The sequence below is a fragment of the Protomyctophum bolini genome (assembly GCF_963924005.1).
Source record: "Protomyctophum bolini genome assembly, chromosome: 18".
NCBI classification, from domain to species: domain Eukaryota; kingdom Metazoa; phylum Chordata; class Actinopteri; order Myctophiformes; family Myctophidae; genus Protomyctophum; species Protomyctophum bolini.
Genome location: NC_137879.1, coordinates 38,214,721 through 38,228,179, shown reverse-complemented (window position 1 = coordinate 38,228,179; position 13,459 = coordinate 38,214,721). Strand labels below are relative to the sequence as shown.

General features: G+C 45.5%; 1 protein-coding gene across 2 annotated transcripts; it reads left to right on the top strand.

Annotated features, from left to right (window-relative positions):
- The first annotated feature begins 1,093 nt into the window (after positions 1 to 1,093).
- LOC308332697 (transmembrane protein 100-like) lies at positions 1,094 to 7,683 on the top strand. Of its 2 annotated transcripts, none has more exons than XM_080788716.1 (2): positions 1,094 to 1,279; positions 5,091 to 7,683. In XM_080788716.1, the coding sequence occupies exon 2, from the start codon at positions 5,167 to 5,169 to the stop codon at positions 5,656 to 5,658; it is 492 nt and encodes a 163-aa protein (XP_080644842.1). In that variant the 5' UTR covers positions 1,094 to 1,279; positions 5,091 to 5,166; the 3' UTR covers positions 5,659 to 7,683. The 2 variants fall into 2 exon arrangements, with proteins under 2 accessions (XP_080644842.1, XP_080644841.1); XM_080788715.1 differs by having other exon boundaries at positions 5,087 to 7,683.
- The last annotated feature ends 5,776 nt before the right edge of the window (positions 7,684 to 13,459 follow it).

Here is a 13,459-nt window from a genome sequence, read left to right as displayed (position 1 = left end):
CAAATTCATCCCAGCTGATTGATTGATTGAAATATGTATTAACAGTTTGTAGAATTACAGTACATTTCAAGCACAAACTCAATACAGAGACTGTTAACTGTGAGTGGACGGCCCAATTAAGCATTACACTTGTTTACAACAGGGTCCACATTGTTCAATTCATCAAGACATTTAGAGACATACACTTCTAGCTGTATGACGGAGGACAGTTTCATGCTAAATTAAAATCTCTGCGATACGATAATTGTGAGCGGTTTTCTTTATCACGATAATGAATCACGACAATATCGATTATCGTCCCATTCCTGCTATAGTTCCCTATAGCCTGGCTAAAAAGTCACACTTTTTCTTTTTTTTTCCAACGGCTGATTCGGTCTGGCTTATTAATAGCCAGGCTAATATAGTTCCCTATACTCTAGTGGATAAGATGTTTGGGGCTTTTTTAGCGTCTCTTCCCATGTGGGAGACGGAGCGGGTTCGAGTTCTGGCCGGGCGTTCCACTCTCAGGGTGATAATATCGTGCAGTGGAAAGCGTGACTGTGTGCAGCTGAATATATAGCTAGAGAGAGAGAGCTCAGTCGACCTCATGAAAGGACACAAAACCTCAGATGGGACAACTCCCCTGGACCACTATAGTGACCACACACACGCACGCACGCACGCACGCGCGCACACACGCATCTTGTGCAAGACCCTGGAACTGCAGAGGTTACACAAACACGCCTGAATTCATAAAAGACCCATGATGATCACTCACTGTATAATATACCTGTATAGCCTACACCTACATGTACTTTTGGCTAAAATTAAGGCTATCAGACAGACAGACAGACAGAAAGAAACACATTGAATACAATTAAAATCCCGGGCGGTGCGCGCGACGCTGTGTGTGCGGTGCGTGCCTCTCCACTGCTCTTCAAGACACTCCCCCATCACCTTACACACGCACGCACGCACGCACGCTCGGCGGCACGCACGCACGGAATGGATCACATGCACGCACACACGACACGAGACACAAGATAGGCTATACAGACAGCGAGCACGGAGGGACGGCGGATGGCAACCCGCCACACACATTCACTCACACAGTGCAGAGACGTCTCCAGTATTGTGATGTCGAGAGTGTACTGTCTGTACTAGACACTAGACACTGACAGAAGAAGTGTCGGTCGGTGTCAGAGGAGCGCACTGCTCCAATACCTCGACCTCTCTGGATCTAAACACAACTAATAGTCGCTCCACGAAACGCAATGCACGTCTTCGCATATTAATATTGGTAAGTGGGATTCTTCCTTGTTCTGTGATGGTTCTCAAACTTTTACATGTCGGGTATAGGGTATCCACTCTAACAGAGTTTACAGACATCTAAGGGTTAATTTACCCTCAAAATGAACCCATATGGGAGAGACATGATCAATGATTTGACTTAATTAGGATGTCATTAATAATATGTAACGCAAGGCAAGTCGACATTCTTGTCGATTTTCATAGCATTATTATTATTGTTATTGAGACGTGAGAAAGCTGCAAATTGCTGACCATATCAAATGCAATGGACTAATTATTTTTCACCTGTTGAAAATGTTGTCCTGCTAGGCTGACTAACATTATGATGTTTTATAGCATAAGAAACGTTGTGTTTTAGTAATAATCTCTCACATTGTATTGCCATGCTTAGGCTAGCCTATAAATGAACAGAAAAGTTGACTAATACAAGCCTCAGTATACATGAACGGCAGCACCACGTCGTGTGTGCGTGCGTGTGTGTGTGTGTGTGTGTGCTTAAGAGGGCCAAATGTTAACTTCATGGTTAAAAAAAAGATTGCTTAAAATGGCATTTATAAAATTGCAATTGCAATGATTGCAAAACAATCTGTGTGTGTGTGTGTGTGTGTGTGTGTGTGTGTGTGTGTGTGTGTGTGCGCGCGCGCGCATGCTCTAGCACGTGTTGGTGGTGGTTTGGGATTAAGGGTGGGTCTTTCCAAGCAGTTACTTCAGTCCGTCTGTTAGGTTCCCCTGAGAGGAGAGGAGAGGAGAGGAGAGGAGAGGAGAGGAGAGGAGAGGAGAGGAGAGGAGAGGAAGGGAGGGGAGGAGAGGAGAAAAAGTAGAGAAGAGATAGAGAGAAGAGATAGATGAGGAGAAGAGAGGAGAGGAGAGGAGAGGAGGGGAGGGGAGGGGAGGGGAGAGGAGAGGAGAGGAGAGGAGAGGAGAGGAGAGGAGGGGAGGGGAGAGGAGAGGAGAGGAGAGGAGAGGAGAGGAGGGGAGGGGAGGGGAGGGGAGAGGAGAGGAGAGGAGAGGAGAGGAGAGGAGAGGAGTTCAGTAAGTCAACTCTCTCCAGGGAATCATCATGCGGACACACTGCCCTGCTCCTCCACTGCCAGCCAGGCATCCCCATTACATGAAACCTTGTGCAGGCCAGTGATCGGCAGCCCCTGCACTTTGATATTGTTCGCTGTGAAATCAAAGATTTGTGCCACATTTCCGAGATAAAAATGAATAAATAGCATGATCTACAAGCTTGTAGATCTAATATTCTTCAACAGCTAAAGTTTAAAACGATGGATAAAGTGGTTTAAAAGCCAACGGATGAGTCTTCAGGTCTTAATTTAATGATCATACTAACGACAGACAAGGAAATTACATTGACGCTTTACAAATCAGTGTACATTATCTGTATGAAACAAGTGTTGTGATTGGTCGGGAAAATATCGGATCCGCGGGAAATACATCTGAAGGGCGTTCCGGACCGTCACTTCCGCCGACGATTCCGTCTCTGCCTTAGGTTGGGGCGGCGGTGGCTCAGGTGGTACAGTGGCTAGATGCAACCCGGGTTAGGGTTAGGGTTAGCCGGGTAGCTCCCCCAGAGTTAGTGTCGAAGTGTCCTTGAGCAAGACACTGAACCCCTAATTGCTCCTGATGTGCTGGTTGGTGCCTTGCATGGTTTCCGCATGCAGCCATCGGTGTATGCATGTGTGTGTGACTGGGTTAATGCAATGCACAATCTATGTATATTTATGTATATAAATGCACCATTTACCATTTAGGTTGTGACCATGCATGGCTTTTCTCTTCGCAGATGAGTCAGCCTGGGAACCGAGAGGCTACAGAAACGCAAGCTCAAAACGTGGCGCTTTGAGCTTGTAGATCTGCTACTTTAAGCTATAATTTTGAATTTGAATACTTTGAGTATTCAAATTCATCATGATGTAGCCCCTCCTACAAGAGCGCCTCTCACTTCACACAAGTGTGATTATTATTTTTTCTTAAAAAGAAATCTCTGCCGACTTTCAAATGATTGCAATGATTACAATACAGCGAGATACAGTTCAAATCATTCAGGTATACATTCTGTAAATGTTTATTGAATACGGAACAAAACATGAACAGAATGTCTCACAGACAAAAGCAATTTTGTGGGACATTGACCCTTTTTAATAAAAGGACAATGCGTTCAGTTTGTGTTTGCGTTGAAGTGGCTCTCTCTCTCTCTCTCTGTCTGTCCGGAGGTCTCCTCCTCATGCGGTATTCGTCCTAATCATTTTAGCAGGAGCGCAGCGGCTGCTGGCATGTATTTCTAACGGTTTAGGCGTGTAATGTTTGCCGTCCTGGGAGCATTTAGTCCTATACGGAGTGGTTTGGAAGTCAGCCAATTAACGTCTCAAAGTGATTCAAGTCACACGCCCTGTAAGTACAAGTACAGTACGTAGCCTTGGGAAGTTAACCCAGGGTTCCCGAGCCCTGGGGCCCAGAGGGGCAGGAGCCTATCCCCTGTTTCCTTATAGCGTGTGGCGGCTTCATGTACAAAATACACCCCCTGGACCTGACGCTGGCGTGTCGCAAGCCCTTGATGCCGAGTGCCAAACAGGGGAGGTACCATTGGGTACCATTTGTTATTGTCTTTGGTGGTATACGACTCGAGTCGAGTCGAGTATAGGGCTATCAGCGCAGACACTATAACCAAGAGGCCACTGCCCGGCTAACTAATATGAAAATAGTCATTTAAAGATGGAGGCTCAGTGTGCAGACTTGATTCTCTTTCACTGTTTGAATCTGCCATGAATCTTTTTAATTGCTATATTTTGTGAGTTTCAAAAAGTATTTATGTCAAGCAAGCAAACGCATGCCACAAATAGGCCCATAGGAACTTTAGGTAAGGAATCGTTATAACGATGACATCAATCAACAAAGACTATACGTCTGTTCTCCAAATGCAGACCGCTGCCATCTTACCATATAAGTCAATAGCAAGGTGCTAGAGGTGCAACTTTCCATTGACAGCCCATTCATCCAAGCAGAAAAGTCCTGTCTGATTAGTATTACACATCGTCAAACTCACCAACATTGCAGCTGTACGGAAAGCTTGAATTAAGTGTTTGTTTCATAAAAATCCACCGTAGACATGTTATGAGCTGCTATGTGTCCTTGCAGGTGATTATTTTTCCAAGTGCTGGAGTTTGGAAGTGCTCGTTAGAGATATCACTCAACTGCCCCTGCGTGCGTACCACCTGTTTTGAATTAGCACATAATGCAAGCGGTAGCAGGACATTGGCTTTACTGAAAACGAGTGCTTCCAAACTCTGATGTGCCAACATGGTCTGCAAAAGGTCAATATAGGCTATACTATAGAGCGCCGCAGTCCCCGCCCCCTTTCAGAAAAGCGAGTGGCCCAGGAAGTGGAAGCCCCATGCATTCTCCCATCGGCACTTTTAATATAATTTATTTAAAGACGGTTACGCCGCGGACAAAGCCAATTCGGATCGTGACGAATCATGACAATGAACACAATATTTTGGGACGATCAAATCATTAGAAAGAAGAAAAGAAAGTCAGGAGACAACACTATTTGTTTTATTTTTCGTCTTATAAATTATTTGATTGGCCCAAAATATTGTGTTCATTGTCATGATTCGTCACGATCCGAATTGGCTTTGTCCGCGGCGTAACCGTCTTTAAATAAATTATATTAAAAGTGCCGATGGGAGAATGCATGGGGCTTCCACTTCCCGGGCCACTCGCTTTTCTGAAAGGGGGCGGGACTGCGGCGCTCTATAACAGCTCTCTATTCCCTCTCTGGACGTTCCAGATAGCCGCCGGCCGCGCCCACATTGACCCGGGGGGTGGTGGGGCCACCCATCGACACCTCATGACATCGCCGCCACCAGCATGGCCCACCTCTTCCTCGCCAGCAAGATGGCCGCTCCCGACGACCACAGCAAGACCACCATGATCCCCAGGATGCCCACGAAGAGCGCCATGAAGCAGCCGCCGTCGTCGTCGTCGCTCCGGCCCCCCGCCGCCGCCACCTCCACCTCCGACAGAAAGGACGCGGTCCTGACGGTCATCGGCGAGGCCGGGCTCGGGCTGGCGGCGGCCACCGGCGGCACGGAGGCGTCGTGCTACCGCTGCACCGTGCCGTTCGGCGTGGTGGTTCTGATCGCCGGCGCCGTGGTGACGGCCGTGGCGTACGGCGGCTTCAACGCGCACGGCTCCACCATCTCCGTGCTGGGCCTGGCCATGCTGTCCGCCGGCATCGCCTTGCTGGCCGCCAGCGCCCTCTGCTGGCGGCTGCGGGGCCGCCGCAGGAGACGGCGGCAGCAGCAGCAGCGGGACACGCGGCGGGAGAGCCAGACGGCGCTCATCGACGCGGACGCGTGACAACAGCGCGCGGAGAGAGCGAATGCATGGGACGCGTCACAGAGCGCGGTGGAGAGACCCCCTTTCTCCGACACCAGTATCGCGCCGGGTTCCTTTTCGGATTTTACCGATTTCTTTTGGTTCCTTAACGACTCCCTCTATGTGACAGGTTCAGTTGTAAGACGGACGACAGCAGGCGAGGTTTCCAACATCGCAAATCACAATGTCCAATTAAGCGGCTACATGCTGCTCGCCGTACACAGGAGCCCCAACGAGGAGACGAAACCTGCTTTTTCAACGGGATGAGCAGGTGGTTCTCTTCTGGCCCGGACAGTCAGTGGGCTCTTTCCCCCCGGGAATGTTTTGGAGGAGATGACTGATTTGTCCTGTTTTGTGCGCCTCCGTTTCCTTCGACGCGCAACAGGTGCGCAGCCACACCCCCTGCAGCTCTGAGTCCAGCTATAGTTGGACTCCGGGCCACAGGTGTGGCTGCTTAAAATCAGCCAACCTCCATCCCACAGGTCACATTCGTTAACGGTTCCCTTTAAAGATTCCTATAGAGGCGTGTTCCAAATCCAAATGGAACCGTACAGACTCTCTGAGTTATGGTGGTCCTTGAAATTATGCAATAGAAATAACGGTGATGGGGTCGCACACACACCAAGAACTGCTTTAGTTTTCTCCTCCATTTTGGAAATTTGTTTTCAAACGCAGGAAAGCAATGGTTCTCATCCAGGACTGGCCAGTCCTAATAGCCCATACACCTACCTACAGGGTTTCCACACATTTTGTAAAAACAAAGACATTCACAAAACCTTTCCCATGGTATTTTTATTTTACCCCATTTCCAGGCCTATATAACAGTCAAACGGTGCAATAATGAGGCTCTTAATATACTATCAGTTTTAGAAATGTGAAATACTGAAACACCAAAAAAACGTTTTGGTGTTTCAGTATTTGAGAGAACATCCAAATCTCAAAAATGTTGACGGGTGCAGGACAAAAAATATTTCAGTATTTCACCTAATGTTATACATGTTTTGGGACATTTAAAAAATATATATATTTTACAAAATCAATAGCCTAAAACAATCCAAAACATTTGATTCATTCCAAACCTTTTGTCCAGGCCTGGAAAACACGTTTTTCTTTTCTTCCCTCATTTCAAAATGCATGACCGACCGTGTGGGAACCCTGCAGCACAGTATAGGAGGTGTTTTCTAGAAACCAGACGGTCCATCACGATCCTGTGATGGATGCAGACGATATGAGTGGAATAGTTTGTTTCAACTTACAGTCCATATACCGATGGGGAACCGGGCTGACATTTACTGTATAGCGCAGTATAGTTCTCGACCCTGGCCAGTCTGTACATAACTCTCCGACAGTGTACAGATTGAACCAAATGGACCCTAAGAGGAGCTTGCACACCAGCTGCGTTTGTTTCCCCCCGATTAGGTCCAAACTGAACAATGGACTTTGGATGAATTCTGCTTTTGTCATGACGTGATGTTATCTGTGACTGATGCTGCTATAATAAGATTGGTGATGTGTACAGTATATATCCCAAATGAACGTTTATTTTGTATAGGTACAGGTACTAGAGAGTATAGAGTACTATAGGTATACTCTATTGCCGTTTAGAAGTTAAACGTAGGGAAGGTGATATTCCTTTGTTAAAGCAAGTTTAAAATAACTATACATGCTGACAGTCGTCATTGCTATAGAGTGCGGACAGGGTTTCTGTTCAGAATGGGTTAATCCTTGCTATATAGTCTTATAGCAATGATTACTATCACGATATAGTGCTATAAGCTTTCAACAAAATAAAAAACGTTTTTTTAACCAAAAAAAATATCACTTCCACTACTTTTAATTAAGACTCGTCAGTCCCTCTCAAACCCAATATGCATGTGTGCCACTTTTCTTTTTTTTTTAACTAGTGCACTATGTTTTAAAAAAAAGTACTGTGTATATGTCACGCTGTATTCATAGTATAAATGCGTATGACTTGACTGTGTGTGTGAAACATCAAGCTGTAGCTGTATCGGCACATTCTGAATCAACTGTATATATAAACTGAGCGATAATCCGAAAACACTTCCACTTGCCATTTCCCTTCTGACTCGGCACTATTTATTTCAAGACCATGGGAAGTATAATTGTCCTATTATTACAACGTGTCATGTGCAGTCATCTTGCTATTTTCAAAAGAGATCTGCATGAAGAAGTAAAGTGACTGAAACATAATTGTAGAGCCTTACCTTTAGGTCCTATAGTCCTACATCGAGGGGCAATATCATTGGCTTTAGTTTGACGCGTGCACATACAAATTAATTGTCCAGAGAGTTCATTGCGTCATTTTTGTCAGTCCATTTATTTACATATAACCAAAATAACATGAACTCATTGGTATGAAAGGACATGAACGCCGCCAGCAACAAACAGCATAAATGGCACGGTCGAAAACTGTGTGGCTTCTCCCACATTGCACACCTGAGTGCCACCACCCCTCAGACACAGAGCAGTAATGGTTACCATAGGGACCACCCACCCTGATTGACACATGACTGCCACAGACGAAAAACTGTCTTATAAGTCCACACTATTGACAAATTATAAATGAATAATGAATTATTAGAGAATAAAAAAATGCGAAAACGCACCTAGGGCGCAGTACCCCCCAGCAGAGATATTTAAGGGCTATAGTCATTTAAATTTAAAAAAGTAATAGTTTCTCACCTAGTTTGGCAAATAATCTTTTTTTGGGTGGGTGGATCTTGTTGAGCTGTACAGCTCCCAAGTCAAAAAACGTCTGGGCACCCCGGCACTAAACCATGTTATTGGGCAACTCAGAGAGCTATAGCCATTAGGGATGTCCCGATCATGTTTTCTTTTTTCCCCCCGATCCGATATTTATATTTTATAGAACACGTTTATGCCATATATCACAATATCCCAAATCACAGACAATATCCAGTCTAATATCATGATATGGATAAAATATTGATACTATAGGGATATCCCGAACACGTTTTCTTTTGGCGATTTCCGATCATTTGAAAATGACGTGATCGGCCCCTCGATTTCCGATCACCAGATCCGATCGGGGACAACCCTATGCTGCCATGCATGCTTTTCTCCGCATTCCCAACGATATACCACCACCCTGTTGAGAGAGACCTATAGGAGAGACTGAGCCATTGTCTTTAGGGTTTGTTTTTGTATGAAGGCATGCCATGCATGAGCCGTGAGAATGACAAGGGGGGGGCAGGGGATATCCCTGTTTCACACAGGCCCTCCCTTCCTGACTGACGCGCACACGCACGCACACACACACACACACACACACACACACACACACACACACACACACACACACACACACGCACGCACGCACGCACCTCTGCAAGTGTGTCAGATATGCATCTGTTGGAAAGTAAACTACGGTGAGTACATTTTCTCCAGTACTGAATAATCTTTGAGGTATTTGGTAAATGTGTCGATTTCTTCAAAACTTGACTGGAGAAGGAGAAAAATAAATGTATATCATACTTTTGACTTTAAAAAAAAAACTTCTCACAAGTTACTTTGTAGATTTAGATTATTATTATTATTATCATTGCGAACGCAGTGAGCACTTAACTATGAGACCTAGCAGATCCTGTCTGTGTGTGCGTGCGTGTCCCCCCCCCCCTTTGTGCCCATATATGGAGCTGAGTGATTTGTTTGTGATTGATGCAACACACTCCATATTTGGACGTATAGCTGCTTTGGGGACTCCTTATATGGTTATGGCTGAGTCATGGTGACATGAGACTTAAAAAAATAAAAACTTAAAAATAAATCTTAAAAGAACCCAAATATGTACGAGCTGCGTTCGCTTCCCGCGTTTGCGCGTCTTACTGGTATACACACACACACACACACACACACACACACACACACACACACACACACACACACACACACACACACACACACAAACACACACACACACACACACCAATTAAGCTCTATTTTAAGTTACCTTTCTCTATTCGAAAATAGTCTGCTGTTCTGCTATTTTCGAAAGGTGTATTGACACAACAAACTTTGAACTCGGGACAATCTGCATTAGCAGAAATGTGATAATGCAAGACACAGACATGGGCAAATATGATCAAAAGTACAAACTATCAAGTATTTCTACATATATATACTGTATATATATATACTGTATATAGTTAAATAGAGAGAGAGTAGAAATGACTAACTATAATGACCCCCCCCCCCCCCCCCCCCTTCTCTCTTTCTCATCACACCCTCCCTTCCCCTCGCCCCTGCCTTGCCGTTCGGAAAAAGGGCCGCGCTGGCACGCAACGCGATGGTGGAAATGGAAACACTAAATGGGAACTATTATTAAAGGGATCGGGGAATCGGTGGGACACAGAGGACAGGAAGAGTTTCTGCTTATTTTTTTTCTCCCTTTTTTTTTTGGTACTTCTTCTGTTATATACGCCCTCTATACCCAAACTTTGAACAATTCCCCTGCCCCGTGGCCCCCCGGCCCCGTGCTCCCCTCTCTGTGCCCGGCCTTCACCCCTTAACAGATGCCCGCTTGGTCAGCACTCGTCTTCCATGCAAAGGCTCGCCTGAAGTGAATGCACATGGCAGCCACTGCTGCTGCTGCTGTTGTAGTATGTGTTTGAATGCCACATGTGTAATGACTTATACTTTGCAGGTGTGTGTGTTTTTTTTTCTTCACAGATCCTATATTGCAGTATAAGTGATGATTATATAATGACCCACATGACAGGTATATAGAGCGACGTTGTGTGCTTTTGCAGCGTTGTCCCCAAACCAAACCGTTTTTTTTTTTCTTTCTACCTTTCCTATAGGTTTTTTTTTAAAGAGTTTAAAGTTTAAAGAGTCATAAAATAATTAATCTAAACCAGTAGCATTCTGTGCTTCCGCAGGGTTCCCCCACCAAACCGACACAATCTTTTGTGTCGATTTTGTGCCCTGTTTTAAGTCTAAAGAGTCACAATTTTCAGAAAAAAAAGGAAAAAAAAGTGTTTTCATGACATATTTTGTTTCAGAATTCCAGAATTTCTTGTTTTTTCCACATGGTTGTGAAGTGTGTGTTTTGTCAGTGTTTTGTGTGGCCGTAGGCTTCATGGTTCCAGCTTGATATACCAGTTTCCAGTCTCCTCATTCTCATCAGTTAATACATCCGCCTGCCACCACCTCACAGACTAGTATACTTAACGGTTAAGTACTGTGAGTACTGTGAGTACCAGGAAAGCGTTATCGAACCGCTATATTGCGACCGCCGTGGGTCGCTGTGAAAGCCTGCATTTCCCGTCAGTCGACGTCAGGCCTCGTGTCGCGCCTCCATTATGGTCAAGAGAGCACTATAGAGTACGTTGGGTCAGCTATAGCTTAACCCATTCTGACCTGAGATCAGATTCTAAAAATGTCTTCTATGTCAGTCGCTCTTTGATTTTTTGCAGACCTACAAGCTCGTAGCGCGCCACTCTGTGGCGCGCTAGGAGCTTGTAGATCTGCCATTTTTCAATAACTAAAGCATAACGTAATGCTAACACCAAAACGTGCCCAACACTGCAGATAACAATGAATCATAGCTATACTATAGGCCTATTAATCAACTTCAATAGACCTATTGCTTATACCGGTACGTGCAGGTATAGGCTACATGTAGCTGACCCAACACTGATTTTATGAACTTATATGCTGCTATAGTCATGCTGTCCCTCAATGCATGGTTTGGAGTTAATTGTCTTTTGCAGCGCCACGAGTTTTGCAGACGAGTTTTCAGAATAATTGTAGTGAAGGAAAAGTATAGGCTATACAATATTTGCCTCTGAGGTGTAGGTGGAGTAGAAGTAAAAGTATACTGAAAACTGTATAAGATTGTACTTAAAGTAGGCTACAGTATAGGCTATACTTAAGTGCTTAGAGTTGCTTAGTTTTACACCATTAATGCATGACCAGATTTCCAAACTCTCATCATCATCATCTCCAGCACAAGGCGTTCCAGTCCCTCCGAGTGCCCTCCGAACTTTCAGATCCTTTTTCCGTCAAAGGAACTCCCTGGAGGCACCAGGAGTTATTTGCAGTCTCAAAGACTGCAAATATAACCTGCGCCTCGAGCTCCGTCCGTCCGTAGGTCCGTCCGTCCCGCTGCCTGGCGTTATAATTAGGCACGTGCAGAGGTGGAGGGTGGGGGGGGGGGGGGTTTATGTGCGGGGGCCAATAAGGGCTTGTGTGAGTGGGGGGGGGGGGGGGGGGGGGACACGACGACGACGACGATAAGAGCTATTGTGTGTGTTTGTGGCATAAGAGCTTATGTGCGGGGCCAATAAAGGCATTATGTGGGGGGCCAATGAGGGCTCATGTGGGGGCCAATGAGGGCTTATGTGGGGGGGGGGGGCAATAAAGTCTTGTGTGGGGCCCAATAAGGGCTTATCTGGGGGGCCAATAAGTGCCAAGAACATTTGACAAGTAATGATAATTCCACTATCATAATTACCATATTTATATAAGTATATATACTTTTAATGTGCTGGCTGCCATCAGTCAGTTTTAGTTTCAGACTAATGAGAACATACTGTCCAATGACATGAAATGGCACAAGAGACGGACCTCACAAAAAGACCACCCCCCACAAAATTGGCGCGCGCTACGCGCACCCACACATGTGCCCCTTTCTGGGGTTTGAGCCCCTGGCCCCCCTCAGTGCTCTCTGCACGGCCCTGCATGGTTATAATGATTAACCCATTCTGGGCGGGATCCTCTTTTGGTGTTTTAACTGTAAGCATTATGTCATACTTTATAGCTATTGACAAATAGCAGATCTACAAGCTCACATCGGGATTGAAAATCCGATTGGTTTAAATGAGTCCAACATGTCACATGAACTCATTTTTAAACAAATCAGATTCCAGTCTGGATGTGGCTCAGATCTGGTTCAGGCTGGATTTGGCTGCCAGTGTAAAATAACCAGATTCTAGAAGACCCACTGTTATGACCTGGCTCTTGGGCCATAACAAAGGAGGAAGACACACGGCTGTTTAAAAGTGCACAAACCAATATTTATTTACAATATAAACAAACAAAATAAGAATCAAACAAACAATACTACAGTTCTGAGGTGGAGTGTGTTAATCAGTAGATCAGTAGTGCAAGTGAGTGGATGTGTGGTGGGTGTAGTGTGGGGTGTTGAATGGTGCAAAGAGATGCTGCTGCTCTCATGGAAGGAGAGAGAGAGACTGAGCGTGGCCACACCCATAGCCTCTTATAGTGCACCCTGGGAACACTGGCCAGGTGCTCCCAATGCACCTGATCAGTAACTCGGCAGGACCTGTGGGAAGCACAAGACTATAGGTCTACCTGTATAACGAACCACACAGGCCCTAGTAGCCCAACTACAGGGGGCTGTGACAGTGACACCCACAGAATGATCTGTATTCGTCCCGCCGCACTCCCATCTGAAAATATTATATGTTGTTCCAGGGACTGCCCATGAAAGCAAATATTTGAGTTAAAAACGTTCAAAGAATATTCTATTCAAAGATTTGCGCCACATTTTCGTGAGTTTTGAATAATTTCTCTATACGAGCACGTAGATCTGCTATATCTATATAAGGTATAGGGGTGGCGGTGGGGGGGGGGATTTAAAGGTATAATGTATCTGTTAACACCATTGAACTCCGGCGCTGTCGGTTCCCTGCATGCCCCCCCCACCGGATGCACGGGGTCTTTCATTTTGAACAACACATCGCTTAGCGACGCGCTTGTAGATCTGTTGAGTTGTGAC